At 41.0% G+C, this 15,148-nt stretch overlaps 1 protein-coding gene across 1 annotated transcript in view; it reads left to right on the forward strand.

The window, feature by feature from the left end:
• The window catches only part of LOC105930826 (WD repeat-containing protein 70), a 54,040-nt gene extending 44,043 nt beyond the window's left edge, over positions 1-9,997 (forward strand). The window contains exons 14-18 of the mRNA XM_012869214.3: positions 1,384-1,484; positions 3,626-3,705; positions 4,826-4,942; positions 8,303-8,465; positions 9,297-9,997. Of these exons, the coding sequence (XP_012724668.2) occupies positions 1,384-1,484; positions 3,626-3,705; positions 4,826-4,942; positions 8,303-8,465; positions 9,297-9,384 (549 nt within the window). The 3' untranslated portion in view covers positions 9,385-9,997. The remainder of the gene's footprint in view (positions 1-1,383; positions 1,485-3,625; positions 3,706-4,825; positions 4,943-8,302; positions 8,466-9,296) is intronic.
• The last annotated feature ends 5,151 nt before the right edge of the window (positions 9,998-15,148 follow it).

A 15,148-nucleotide genomic window follows, 5' to 3' on the forward strand; every position in this document is an offset into this window, starting at 1 on the left:
CAATAATTTGAAAACTTTAGGTTTGTCTATGACAAAACTACAGAACCTTTTTTACATTTCGTGGTCAGCAATGATTTTCAGATCCCCCCCCAAAATGACACGTGCTTCACAAAAATATGGCATGTTGAGCTGATTGTTGAACAAAATCACAAAAACTTTGGGGTTTGTGTTCTAAAGAACTGAATCATACTTTTGTGGCCTGCTTTTGGCATGATGATATTGGCCCATGTGGCAAAAGGTTTGGACTGATTGATCTAACTGACCAGTGATCCTCGCAATACGTGCCTTACAAGGAGTGTATAGCTTAGGTGAAGGTATAATCCTACTATATTGGGAGTTATTTTATTGCAAAAAAAAAAAGTACATTCTCTTTCAGTTCTGAGGTTTTTTATGTATAAATTAAATTCTTTGGCAGATTATAAAATAATTGAAAACGTCAGATATGTGCAAAATGAAACTCTGGAGTTTTAAAAGAGGCACACTTTAAATGACTGTATCTCATAAAAAAGGATTTATCCACGTACAGATTACTGGTTTCACCGAATTAAGAAAAAAACAATCACCTTTAATGCATGGTCTTAGTTTTCCTATTGCAAGATTAAAGGAAAATTGTGAGCTAGACATGCCGCCATTTTTCCTCATACCTCTTCATCTGTCTGCTGCTTTGATTGTGTGTGCATGTTTTATTTTGCATATATACGATTGAGGCGCGTTCCTCTGGTGTCCTGGTGGGAGGCTGAACAGCTGGGAGTTAAGCAGCTTTCACTGTACGCATGGTCTTACCCAGCCCCCCCATCCCACAAAACTGCTTTAGATATACCCCCCCCCCCCCCAGTCAAAGCACTGGGACATTATGGGGGTGAAAAAAAATGAGTCGCTACTGTGGGAGTTTCCTAGCTCTGTTGCAGCTCCCATATCACAATGAGCTGAAGAGCTTCATCACTGTCTAACAGCTGTGCTTACATTTCTCCCTCTCTTACACACACACACACACACACACACACAAACACACACATACACACACACACACACATCTCTGGATAAATGTGGTCGCATTCGCCTATTGGCACCAGGCCATCTGTCACAAACAGACTGAGGGATCCAGCCCTCATCCCACCAACCAAATATAGTCAACTAGAGCAGCAGAGCACACTGGAACTTCTCCCCACTGTACCTACACATCTGACCTGGGTTACACACGCTCACTACTCTCTGGGATAAAATACGGTTGTTATCTTCTGTTGGCGGAGTGGGACGAGCACGAGCCTTTCAGGTTTGACTCAAAACCAAAAGAGTGCTGGGGTCTTCCCTATATACAGTGCAACCTCTTTAAATGCAATGAATAAAATGCAACTGATTAGTTAATTTAATTCTTTGTTTCAGAGTGTTGTTCGCTGCCTGTGGCATCCCAAACTGAACCAGATCATGGTGGGTACCGGGAACGGACTGGCCAAGGTGTACTACGATCCGGTTAAAAGTCACAGGTACGTTCACTCTAGACTAGTTGTCTTAAATCAATCTTTGCTCTTAATTACCAATGAAAAGTTCACCTGGTTGAATTTAAATCTGCGGTGGCAACAGCTGTTCAATTCATTTCAATTTTATTTACAACTCATTTAATCTCAAGGCCCTTTACAAAGTCAAATTCAATCAAATCATACAGACAGATTGGTCAAGAAGTTTCCTGTCTGAGGAAACCCAGTTAATTTGCATAAAATCTTGACAAGCAGCATTCACTCCTCATGAAAGAGTGCAGAGCCACAGGGAGTCGTCTACATTGTCCATGGCTTTGCAGCAATCCTTCATACTGAGCATGCATGAGACGACAGTGGAGAGGAAAACTCCCCTTTAACAGGAAGGAAAACCTCCAGCAGAACCAGGCTCAGTATGAACGGTCATCTGCCTCGACCGACTGGGGTTACAGAAGACAGAGCAGAGACACAAAAGCACAGAAGCACACATTGATCTAGGAATCCTTTCTATCTTATATGGTAATGGCAGATGAAATGTCTCTCCTGGATGATGTCACAGCTAACAGAACACCTGACCAGGTGTACCTACAGGTTTAGCTACTACTATTATGTCCTCCAGCAGCTTAGGCTCTCCTGCAGCCATATAAACTGCTGGAGGACATCACAACCAGCTACTAGGCTAGAACAGGCTGTTAAAGGTCAACACTGGGAAAGGTGCTGATAAAGATAAATAAATATGAACAGGATTTGGGGATTATTAAATCATTATTCCACATAAGCAAAGACAGATGACCGAGTGATTATAATTTAAACATTTTATTTACAAACAAAGCAGCAAAAATGCTATGGATTGTGTCCAATATGACAGATGGAAAAAAAAAAGCACTGTTGCCTTGCAGCAGGAAGGTCCTGGGTTCAAATCCTGGCTTGGGGTCTTCCCCAAAATATGTGAGCTGATCACAGCCAATATCACCATTGCAATATTTGACAGACAAATTGTGATCACCTTTTTCCTCAGCCCTAAACATAGTAGGGAATGGGCCCTCATAGCATATTGTCCGGGTCAAACTTCAATTGCATACACACTATTCAAATATTTTGTCTTCTGACAAAAATTATTTTCAAATAAATAAATTAGGATTTTCTCACCCCTCTAACTTTTATGTTCGGTAGTTTCTACCCCACACAGTCTAAAAGCAGGATTTTTCTAGGCAGAAAATGTTTAAATTGACTGAAGAAATAAGTTGTAGTTTCAAGGATTTTATTTTATCCTGTTGTATAAATATATAAAATCTGACTTGCTGAAGGAACGATGCTTTACATAAATTCACATGTAGATGAAAACCTTTTATTTTGTTTTGCCACATCACAATTTCAGTTTTTAAACAATGATTGTTTTAGTTTTTTTGTTATTGATGGATAAAACTAATTCTAAAATAAAACATTGACCAGTTTTCTTTTTTTTTTGGTGTCTAAATCCTTTTACTTTTGGATTTAAAACCAAACCAGAGGTTTTTGAACTTGGTTTGGGTTAGATGGCATGAAAGCATTGAAATAACAATTTTTGGGGGGATGTTGCGTAAATATTACTGATCACAACCTGTGATTTAAAAGATCTTTATTTAATCCAGTACATATTTTTCCAGCCATTAAGGATTTTTACTGATCTAAGTTTGTCCAGATGCCAAAAATGGTGAAATGGCTGTTTACCTCAGTTCTGAATCAGAAGCCAACATCAGCACTTTCATGATTTGTAATGTAAAAAAAAAAAAAAAAAGACTAAATAAAACCAAACCACGGAAATGTTTTTACTTGTAAATGCATATTGAATAATCTGGAAAATGGAGTCTGGAAATATTTGAGTTTTTAAAATGGAAATTGGAAATTTTTAAAATCATTAACAAATGGTTACATTCAACAAAATAACAGTAAACCCACCCCAATCTTTGAATATCTTATGTTTTAGTCATAAAAACACTTGATATAGTCTGTTTTTGTGTTTTATAAATGTCTGTAAAGGTAAGTTGAACACCTTGTGTTATGTTTGATTGCTGATATAATATCGTAGGTGCAGAGATTGTCTAAAAACAACCTCACTACTGTTCAGCATGTTGGAACGTGTCGCTCATTTTCTAATCATCTTTGTCCTCCAGGGGGGCCAAGCTGTGCGTGGTGAAGAGCCAGCGGAAAGAGAAGCACGCAGAGACGCTAACGCAGGACTACATCATCACACGTAAGTCCCACTGGAGCCGTTTCACACGTGCCTCCAAGGAATAACGTCTTCCCCGCTTCTTTTAATTCATCTCTCACGGCAGCCGAGTTTCAAAACCCCGCTGCATCGGGTCTCTAACCTCTGTAGATCGCCGTGGTCGCCCTGTGACGGGACAACGTGTCAATGCAGATACATTTGACAACAGATTTGGTGAACAGAGGCCGGTTCTTCTCAGACTGCCTCGCCCCCCCCGCCCCGCACGCTCAGATTTTCATACAAGCTCCGTGCGTCGCGGCTGGGCTTTTTTGGGAAGGAACGACAGCTTGGATGGGTCCACCTCGTCCATTAGCTGATGGATTTGGGTGTGGATTATTGAACCGACAGCCACGCGAGCGCCATGTACTTTCCTGTCACGCGGGAACCACGGGAGGAACGAGCTCCCCTCTCGCCCTCGCCGGCGTGATCTCCTGCTGGCGTTGGCAAAACCGCCGACACATGAGGCTGTCATCTCCTCCGCGCGTGCCTCCCCTCTCACGCCCGCCGACTCCGGGGCAACGTTTACCTTTTTGGCCTGCTTCAGCCTCTTCAGACGCATCATGTGAGCCCATCGTCATGCCAACAGGGTGTGAAATAGCCGAGCGTTTCGCCCGCTCCGAGCGGCGAGTGACGCACTTCGATGCCTCGGCACCGGAAAATTAGACGGGACGGGAAGCAGGTGACGGCCCATTGAGAAAAGCGAGGGAATCTGTCAGCAGTAACCTTTTTGCTTAATGTGGCGTGGAGGAGAGGAATTAACACCGAGCAGCGACAGCGCTCCCGAATGGAAAATCACTTAATCTAGCTCTTCACTAAAGTGTAACCCCCCGAGGATGAGAGCAGAGCACACACACGTCCTAAAGCAGATGCTCCGTCGCCCCACACACGCTCGCGCCACTCGGAGTGCACTCATTCACGCCTAATCGCGCACACGTTCGCCAACGCGCCCCTCCGAACCCAGACAGGCGCTGAATTCGTCGCCGTGACCTACGGCAGAAGGAGGCTAGCTAAAAAGCGCCGCTGCTGGCTCTTATGTTTTTCGTTTGCTGGGGGTCACCTGACTGTGTTTAACCTCAGCGACTCACTTCTGTTTTGTTTGTTCCAGCTCACGCGCTGCCCATGTTCAGAGAGGCCCGGCAGCGGAGTACCCGAAAACAGCTGGAGAAAGACAGGCTGGACCCGAAGAAATCCCACAAACCCGAGCCGCCCGTATCTGGACCAGGTAACATAAATATGTGTCTTATATTCACATCGTTTAGAATCAGAAAACAAAACGGCAGCTCTCAAACCGGGACGTCCGAGCAGAAATGAGGCTCGGCTTCGGCGTGCAGCTGTTTCCCAGCGTATGAAGGCTGAGGCTTGTAGCCGGACAGATAATCTATTTGCTTTAGGCGGATATCTGAGGCTGCAGTTGGCGTTATACGGTACTATGCAGTCTGGCACATGTAGAGCAACTGGCCTCGCAAAGATCCACCATGGCTGGCCTGTTGCCTCGGGGGTTTTGTTTAACTGCTGTAAGATGATGAGGATGATGATGATGATGATGCAATTAAACTAACGCATTTCCTGCATGGTTGTTGCATTTATATCTAAAAATGCTAATTCTAGTAAAACTCACTGCTGCCAAGTTACTCTCCCAGCATCTGGCAACGTAAATGATAAAATATTACGTATTAGAATCTAACAAAATAATCCAGTGAGATTCAATTCAATCCAATTAAATTTTATTTATATAGCGCCAATTCATGAAACATGTCCTCTCAAGGCACTTTACAAAGTCAAACTCAATCATATTATACAGATTGGTCAAACATTTCCTATATAAGGAAACCAGTTGATTGCATCAAAGTCCCGACAAGCAGCATTCACTCCTGAAGAAGTGTAGAGCTACAGGGAGAGTCGTCTGCATTGTCCATGGCTTTGCAGCAATCCCTCATACTGAGCAAGCATGAAGCGACAGTGGAAAGAAAAACCACCCATTAGCGAGAAGGAAAAACCTCCGTCAGAACCGGGCTCAGTATGAACGGTCATCTGCCTCGACCGACTGGGGGTTAGAGAAGACAGAGCAGAGACACAACAAGAGAAACAAAAAAAAAGCACAGAAGCACACATTGATCCAGATAATTGGGTGAATACATTTCCTTGATAAGATGAAAGGCAATTACAGTAAAAGTCCACAGTAATCGGTGCATTTTAGGATATGAGCAATAATCTTTCAGAAGCCTTTTTTTCTGGGGGATCAATATTCCGAAGGCCCTTCATCCTTAAAGTCCATCCAGACATTGTCTCCAGTTTATCTGAGTTTATCTTGCGGGGGTCCAGGAGTTTAAAACAGATATCCCCCCCTGTCAGCAAAACCTTCCACCTCATTCCCAGGCCAGTAGACTTGTGTAGCTCCTCCTGCAGGTTTTATTGTCCCGGTGTCTCCTTCCAATGGAAATGAGCAGAAAAATGTCCAAAGGGAGGCCTCCTAGGAGGCTTCCTGATGAGATTCTTGAACCCCTTTCGAGGCTGAGCAGCAGTGCTTCAAGCTCCCCCTGGATGATGGAGCTCCTCACCTTATCTCTGGGGCTCAGTCCACCCTACCTACAGAGGAAGACTGCCTGGGCTCTTGGGCAGTTTTATCAGATGCTGCAATGACACAGTCAAAATCCAGACCTCAGTGTTTCCCAAAAAGCACATTGAGATTTAGCGGTCCTGTTATAAAAAGGATAGACTGGGCAGAACCCCCCTGTAACAAAGACTTGTGAAACCAGTGTCACAAGAAGGCTTAGAATTTACCCTAAATATGAGTTAAAGTGAAATACTTTAGATTTTATTCCTTATTTAATACTCAAGGTTTGGATGACCCAATAAGAAGCAGATGTTTTGTTTCCAGTGTAGCTGTATGTTTAGTCGTTGGAGGAAAATCCTACCCAGCCACCTTTTTATTTATTTATTTTTTTACACATTTTCACTATCAAACTGTTACAAGCCCCACCTTTGCACATGTCTTTGTATAAATAAAACACACAAGGCGCAGAGGTTTAGAGAAGGACCCAACATTTAAATATAGATCCACTTTATGAAAAGGAGCGGGACATCTTGATGGCTGACTTGCGGCTCTCACATTACAGGCTTTCCTTTTATAATATTTATCTTGTGTGCAAACTGACTTCACATAAATGCAAGGCGATGTGCTTGAAGCTTACAAGCAACGGACAGACGAGCCTCTCTATCCCCAAACAGCAGAGCTCGGCAGCAGGCGTGGCCGCAGACTCAAGCGTCTGTCTTTACGTCGTCTGGAAAGTGGGAAGTGAAGCCGGATCCATCAAATAGTTTCTGTTGTAGCACTGCTCTGGTTTTCATTGTGCACTTTATGCTGGTGAAGATTCTCAGTCATCCAGGTCATGGTCATTCCAAAAAAAAAGTTAAAAAAACAAACAACTGGACTTGTTTTCCGTAGTTGAAGACGTTTCACTTCCTCAACACAGGAGAGCTACCTCCTCAGGTCAAGACTCTGCTGTCCACCTACACCTAAAGGACAAAGGACAGTCTTTTGAGGGCTAAAATGTTTACATTTTGGACAAAGAAGACAGATGGTTTGAAAGGGGTGTGAAGGAAGCCATCTACGTTAAAAGAGAAAGACCAACCTTAAACAGAGGAGGAGGCCTTAGGTTCCAACTCTCAAAAACTTACAACACAGCTATAGGATTAATTCCAGCCAATCATCACCTTAACTTTCACCCTCATATGGGTGATCAAAACATTGTTCCTTTAAGACAAGCCAATAACGACCCTAACGACTCCTCGTTACAGAGGAGTGGACCAGTTTCGATCCATTCTTCAACGACCGCCCATTACTAAGGGGTGGACCTGTTTCTGTTGAATTTGCATGTTATCTAAGCCATTACAAGGCATTTGTTTGGACAGTAGTATATAGCTTGGTACTCATCATTACTTTAGACTTTTTGAATTGAGAAAGCTTCCTGGAGAGGAAGCGAAACGTCTTCAACTACAGAAAACAAGTCCAGTTGCTTTGTTTTTTACTTTTTTTTGGAAATATACCTTGATGCTGTGACCAGCACATCTGGTACATGCAGAACCAGGATGCAAGCACTGCAAAAAGGGAACTCAAAATAAGTAAAATTTTCTTGAAATGTTTGTAATTTTTCTTGATTTGAGCAGGTAAATAAGACTATTTGCCAATAGAATAAGACTGTTGCACATAAAGTAGGAACAATTAATCTTCATCGTCTTATTTCAAGTGCAGAACAGCTAATAATCTTATTTTAGGGGTAAAAATACTCATCCCATTGGCAAATAGTCTTATTTAGCTGTTCAAATCAAGGAAAAATATACTAATTTCAAGAAAATTGTACTTACGGTTAGTTCCCTTTTTGCAGTGAGGTAATATCAGCGTCTGTATACTGTTGTAGATTCTGGCAGACAACATCAAAACCGGAGCCTTAAAGTCGGGTTGCTGGCGAGGCCCCGGTTTAACCTCAAAAGCAGGATTTGCTGAGTTCCCTCCTCCCGTCCCCTCCTGCTCTCTAAGAACCCGAAAGCATCTCTGATGTGCCGATCTTTGCGCCCCTCACAGGTCGGGGAGGCAGAGTAGCAGCTCACGGGGGCACGCTGTCCTCGTTCATCGTGAAGAACATCGCTTTAGATAAAACGGACGACAGTAACGCCCGAGAGGCCATCCTGCGTCACGCCAAGGAGGCATCGGAGAACCCCTACTGGATCGCCCCGGCATACAAACAGTAAATCATTTACAATTGTTCAACGTGTTATTACTGTATAATGTCACATGAAGATGGCTACTGTATTCTTACTCACGCCAAATGTGTTTGAAAAGGGGAAATCTTTATTGGCTGCATAGAAGACCTACGTTTTATAACAAACCTTTCTGATAAAATGTCTATTTTATGGACTACAGAGGTTGTGATTAGATTAGAGGTAGTATTTTAGATTTTTGGAGTATTTTTTTTCCAAGAGAAGACAAATAATTACTATTGTAGCTTTATTAGTTTTGCCTGAATTGTTCTAAACAGACCAGTGTGACGATAAATTATTCAATATAACGGAACAGGGTTTATGAATGGTGGCTTATGTAGCAAGAACATAAGGAAAAGTAACATATGAAACAATTAACAGGTGAATAGTGTAGAGTTTATACTCAGAAAAGGTCTTCATATCTCTATTATTAACTGAGATATGAATTAAGAGATATACTAATAGTCTTTATTAATATCATCTTTATTATTCTTTATCTAATTAGTCCATCAATCCACTTGTAAGTTATTTTTTAAACATTTTGACTGTAAAAAAAAAAAAAAAAAAAAAAAAAAAAGTAGTTTTTGTGTAATATTCTTCTCATTATAACATCCTAACAGTCTGAACTTCATTAAGCCTTAGTTGGTCTGTATAGAGGAGATCACTGGTCTGAACTCTGAAACTCCAGCACCTGACTTAATTAATTGCTTCACAGCCGGATGTTGTTTTTGTTCAGCAGTTCATTGTTTCGCTCCGAAGCAGCAAAACCGACATAAAATGACAGACAAACCGACGCTTGTCTTTGTGAATCCCTGCAGGACCCAACCAGAGCCTGTGTTCGCAGAAGATTCAGAGGAGGATGAGGAGGCTGAGAAAGAACCTGAGTGGAAGAAACGCAAAATCTGAGAGACTGATATGATGTTTGTTTTATTTTAATAAGAGATTAAAGTGTTTGATCAGGCCAGAACATAGGAACTGTCCAAAATGCTCCAGACCATCAATTAAATTCTCAAAACAAAACATTTCTGCCCTCTGCTCTGTATCCTTAAGAAGCTGAAACCCTCCCTTTTTTCCCCCTGCTTTAGTTAAAAAAAGGAAACTCATAAATCTAATCTCACCATGGTGCAGTTTTAAGTTGCTCTCACTGCTATACATGAACCACTTCAGTTTTTTTTTCATGTCTGTTTTGATTGGACTGTATTTTCACAATTTCCATTGTCCTCACACCCCAGGTCTCCAGAGTTTACTAATGCCTCGTAAATCAGCTCCAGATTTTTGTGGTCCCGTGCCGTTCATCACCACGAGGAAGAGTTTGTGAAAATTAAACAGCCGAGACATAATAACGTTTCAGCTGGTTTTATGTGGGAATATTTTTTTTCTTTTTTAGGGCTTGGCATTTTTAAAGCTGTGCTTTCGGAGTCGTTAGGAGCAAAACCTCCTTTAAGCGTTGGCTGTTATCTGTACACCATGTAAACCAACTCAAAAATTGAAATAAAGGAATTTCTATCCTCTTGTCAAATAGTTGTATTTCATCAAAAGTGAAGCTGAGTCTGATCTGTTGTACCTGCTGATCAAAGGAATGCCTTTCCTGTGAGCCACAAGCTCCAACCTGAAGATACGCAGCGCAGCCAGTCCTGCTGTTTTTACTTACAGCAAGGCTTTTACACGCCATGCTATGCGTTGCTTGAATTCAATGTTACTGAACAACGGCTTGATTTGTGTTTAACAGTTCTGCTAAGGTAAAGTTGTGGTTACACGGCTGGCGGGGGTGTCGCCTCTCAGGAGTTATGTTTCTGACCCCAAGCTTGGCCTCCAGTATTGGCCCCCGTCGGAGTTTTATCTGTAGAGTAAACCCATGCATTTTGAATTAATTTGAGACTCGACATCTTAACTTGACATCAAACACTTGAGTTGAGCATAAACCGTGTCGATGGCTCGTGAGGTCAAACGTGACGTTGCTGGATGTTTTCCTTCCTCACACCTACAGCTTTTCCTCGTCTTTGTCTTTGAACGAGGAGCTGTTTCTTTTTTGGAAAATGTTAAATGACCTGTGTTGTGTCTGTGATACTTGGAGTGACAGAGAAAACCCCACAACAACAGACATAATGAAAGCCATGTTTGTGTTCAGCTTATTATACATCTCTTTGGAATGCAGCCTCTGCCTACCACGTGTTGCTCTTGAGTTTTTTATTTGCTTTGCAGCATTCTGGGCCCAGAAAAACTAAAACTGTTTCACATTTTTCCCCCGCGCCAACGTCCTTCTATGTTACGTGATGGACCGACGCTCAGTAGTGCCTGGTGGTAAAGGTGGAAGGAAGGAAAGCTTCAGTGGTTTAAAACCAGATCAGGATCTGGCTAATGTGGCATGCATTTGTATCACCTGTGTAAATCCAGCAGGTCTGTGAAGTTCTCAGTTCACAAGTGCAACTGACGGGTTGAATAGTTGCACACCTCTAACCCTACCTAGACGTGAGTTTCCACCCACACCGACTGGAAAAAAGCAGAGGAGCAGCATTTAACATCCCCGCCATGAAAGCTGGTGGTGGCATGCTGCAGGAAATGCGGCTAAAATTAATATACAGGGCAATCCGTCCCCAAATATAAAGCCGCAGCTGCACAGGAGCGCTTTAGATCAAAGTTTTAGATCTAAGTTTAATAGAGATGGCAAGACTTAAAAATGGATCTTCATGTATGCTGTAGGCTGAGCTAGTATGTAAAGAAACACCGGCAAACCTTTTGGTCTCTAGTTGTTCAAAGCCGGTAGTCGTGCCGCTGCAAAGGCGAGGAAAGGTAGTTCCAGAATGTGTTGATACAAATGAACCTCAAACATTTAAGACTTAAATGCATTAAAGTTTCTGGTTGTAACGTGGAAAAATTCAGGAGGTTCTCAGGGACTGAATACTTTGGCATAAAGCCACAACTAGTTATTATTCAAAGGAGCGCCAGAGCATCCTCGATCAAGAAAAGTGAACTTAGAGTGGTTATTTTTGTAAAGAGGATTTAAGGCAAGTTTCTGTGCAACATCTTTTTTTTTCTTTTTTTTTTTAAAGCTATTGAAACCTTGAGTCTCACATGTTGTATTCGTCATTTTACTGATGTTCTTCCTCGGTCACTTATACGAGCGCAGAAACCAAAAACCGCTGCTTCCTTGCCAATGGAAATGGCAAGAGGACCATTAAAACGTCTTTGTCCTTGCAAACATCCCGCTGTTATAAAATGAAACGGGGACAAAGATTTTACCATAGTAAATGTGGAAGGACTAAAACATTTAAGTGCAGTGTTTAATCAAAAAAAGAGCTGAGGCGGACTTGGCTTCTTGGTCTCACGTTTATATCACATTTGTTTGGAAAGCAGCAGAAGTGAAGGGACATAGTTGATTATGTTGATATCATGTGATTTAGCTGCAGAGCCTGGGACACTGAGAAGTTAAGTGTGGAGTGGAAACCCTTGCCTGAAGGTAGAGTCCTTTAAACCCATGCCTGTTAAAGGCTCAGTTCACTCAAATTACAAAGACTGTCTTGTATACATCTACAGAAACGTTCTGCCGGCGTTGTCTACATGGTACCTGAGGAACTATGAAAAATAAAAAAAAATACCTTTGCTGCTTGTTTAGAAGTATTGCTCAAGGCCTGTTGTTGTAGGCAAAACAGTCTTTTGAGGTTTTCTGGAATAAACCGGATCAGGATCAGACCATCGCTGCAGATTCAGCTCCTTCACTTTGACACTTGAAGCCGTTAAGGAAGTCGTGCAGGATGTGGCCTACAGGTGTTGACTGATGTGATGAGCAACACGGCATTTAGGTGAAAACCGCTGGTCGCCTTGATATAATCCTGAAGAACTTATCTGTCTCCTGCCGCAGGACAAGATCACCATTAAACTATATAAAAAGGCTTTAGAGCTGCCGATGTTGCAGCCCTACAAACTAAAATGCATTGATTCTTTGCTTTCTGATAATTCTCTGCACTTTGCCTCAGAGTGTAAATTAAAACAAAACAAAATTCACATAAGTATTCATGTACTTTGCTAATACACTCAAAGTTTAGCTCGTGTATCTGATCTACCCCTGATTGTCCTTGAGATGCTTATTGGAGTCCACCCGTCATAAATACGGTTGATTGGACTAAGGCTGGACGATATAGAAATAAAGCTTCTCGATAAAATCTAAATCGTATTGATCGATATCGATAATCATCAACAAATTCAAAACATCTATTTAAAGTGCAGCCCTAACTATTTTATGCTGTTGCTTAGCAGCCTTAGCAACACAATCAATTCAAACTCGAGCCTTTATTCAACCACATTTTTACCAAATCCGCAAGTTTTTTAAAAAGACAAAAGAACGCGTACTCTCTGAACCCTTTGAAGTGGGCGGAGCTTGGTGATGAAGCGTTCCTGGGTCTGCGTTTGTGATTGGATGGGAGGATGTAACGACTGTAGTATAAGTCGTTATACTACAGTGTGTTACTGAAAAGTGCTATATAAATAAACCTACCTTACATTAAAATGCAAAAGGAAGAAAAACTGTTATTCTATTGAACTTTTTATTGACCTTTTTTTTTTTTTTTACTATCATCAATATACGTCTATCGATCGATATATATTGTTATTGAATTATCATCCAGCTCTAGATTGGACACAATATAGAAACTGCAGAGCAATGCAGAAACCGGACAATGAAGTCAACAGCATTGTCTGTAGATCAAAGCCCAAGTCTAAGGAAAGATACTAATGACATGTAATGCTATGTAAAACACATTGGTCTTCATTATTTATTTGGAAATGGAAGAACCACCAGAGCTGTTGATATGTCAGGCTGCCCAGGAAATTGAGCTACAATGTTCTTGTGGAAATAGGTCAACCATGCTCTCCAAATGTTCTGGATGTATAGGAGCAGCTCGTCACAGAGCTAATACCGTCCTGACACGGTGGTGGCAGCATCATGCTGTGGGGATGTTTTTCTGCGGCAGGAAATGGGCAGCTACTCTATATAGACGTTGAGGCGACTGCAGCCAAATCTAGAGAAAATCTTCAATAAAAATCTGCCACAGACCTTTTATCTACTAACAAGACAACGACCACGTTGTAGGAGCAATCTGTGAGCATCCCTCAGATAAAACACGATGTAAATCCGATTGAACATTCTGGAAAGACCTTAGAGTGGCAGTCTACAAATGCTATTAATCCAAACCGAATGAAAGTGGTCAGATAAGATTGAACAAATACTCAAATACTAGTCTGCAGACCTTTGCAGAGACCCAGGTGAGAAAACCTGAGGCTGTGAATGCTGCCAAAGGTGCATAATCACCACATGGGCCCTACATCCTCATGGAGTAGAGCCCATGGGGTTTCTTTTTAATAGATTAGCAAATTATTCAAACATCCTTCTTTGTTTGTCATTATGGCATATAAAAAACTTTTTTAATCCATTTTTGAATAAAGCTGTAACATAAAATGTGAAAAATCTGAAGGATGTTTGATACTTTCTGGATGCACCGTTTGTATAGTAACAATTACCATTTTATAATTCTTCCTATCTAATGGCTGGTTTGGTGTTCCTGAAGTGACAAAAGCAAAATTCAATTTGAACATTAGATTTAGGTCTCTAGCGCTGTGGTATTTTTCTATTTCAGATTAAGCGTGCAACTTGCCCAGACACTGCATTTGCATCTCATTAGTTGGACTATCTTGCTGTTTAATGACTCTGTGTGTGTGTTCCTCTGCCCTTTCTGCCATCAGCTTTTACACGTCTTTCTTGCACGGTGGAAAGATTCTCCAGCGCTGTGATTTACAACTCAGTGGCTCTTAACCACAAGCTTTTGTTTACCATACGACCCTGGGCTCTTGTTCAAGAATCCAGAAGAGAAAGTCAGTGCCCCCATTGTGGAGGCCATCTTTCAAACGGTTGGCTAAATGTGCCACTAAACCAACATTTTCTGTTCCCAAGTGTACTTCGTGTGTGTGTGTGAACAAACACGGTGGCCGTGACCAGTTTATAAACACTCGTCATGGGTATGAAGTGTCCTTATTATGCGCTTTATGGACAAATTTAGATCTTTACTTTTGCAGGATTGAATGGTTATACAGCAAAGGACTCCAATGATGTTTTTTAAAAACTAGAATTTAATACACAAGTTTGGACTGATTTACTTTATCTGCATATTTTGAAAATTTTTCTTGACAGAAATGGCAGAAATCATTGAAATTGGTTGCTTTAAGCATAGCCACACATATATATACTGTGTGTGTGTGTGTATATATATATATATATATATATATATATATATATATATATATATATAGATAGATAGATATAGACATATATATATATATAGATATAGATAATATATCTCTATGTATGTATGTATCTATCTGTGTATAAATATATGTATATTATATATATATACATATGTATCTATGTGTGTGTGTGTGTATGTATGTATGTATATATATATATATACGTATGTATGTATATATATGTATGTGTGTTTGTATGTATGTGTGTGTATGTATGTATGTATATATATGTATGTGTGTTTGTATGTATGTATGTATGTATGTATGTATGTATGTATGTATGTATGTATGTGTGTGTGTGTGTGTGTGTGTGTGTGTGTGTGTGTGTATATATATTTATGTATGTACATGTGTATTGGTGTCCTGTAACAAGAAC

Source organism: Fundulus heteroclitus, unplaced genomic scaffold (assembly GCF_011125445.2).
Source record: "Fundulus heteroclitus isolate FHET01 unplaced genomic scaffold, MU-UCD_Fhet_4.1 scaffold_82, whole genome shotgun sequence".
Taxonomy (NCBI): Eukaryota; Metazoa; Chordata; class Actinopteri; order Cyprinodontiformes; family Fundulidae; genus Fundulus; species Fundulus heteroclitus.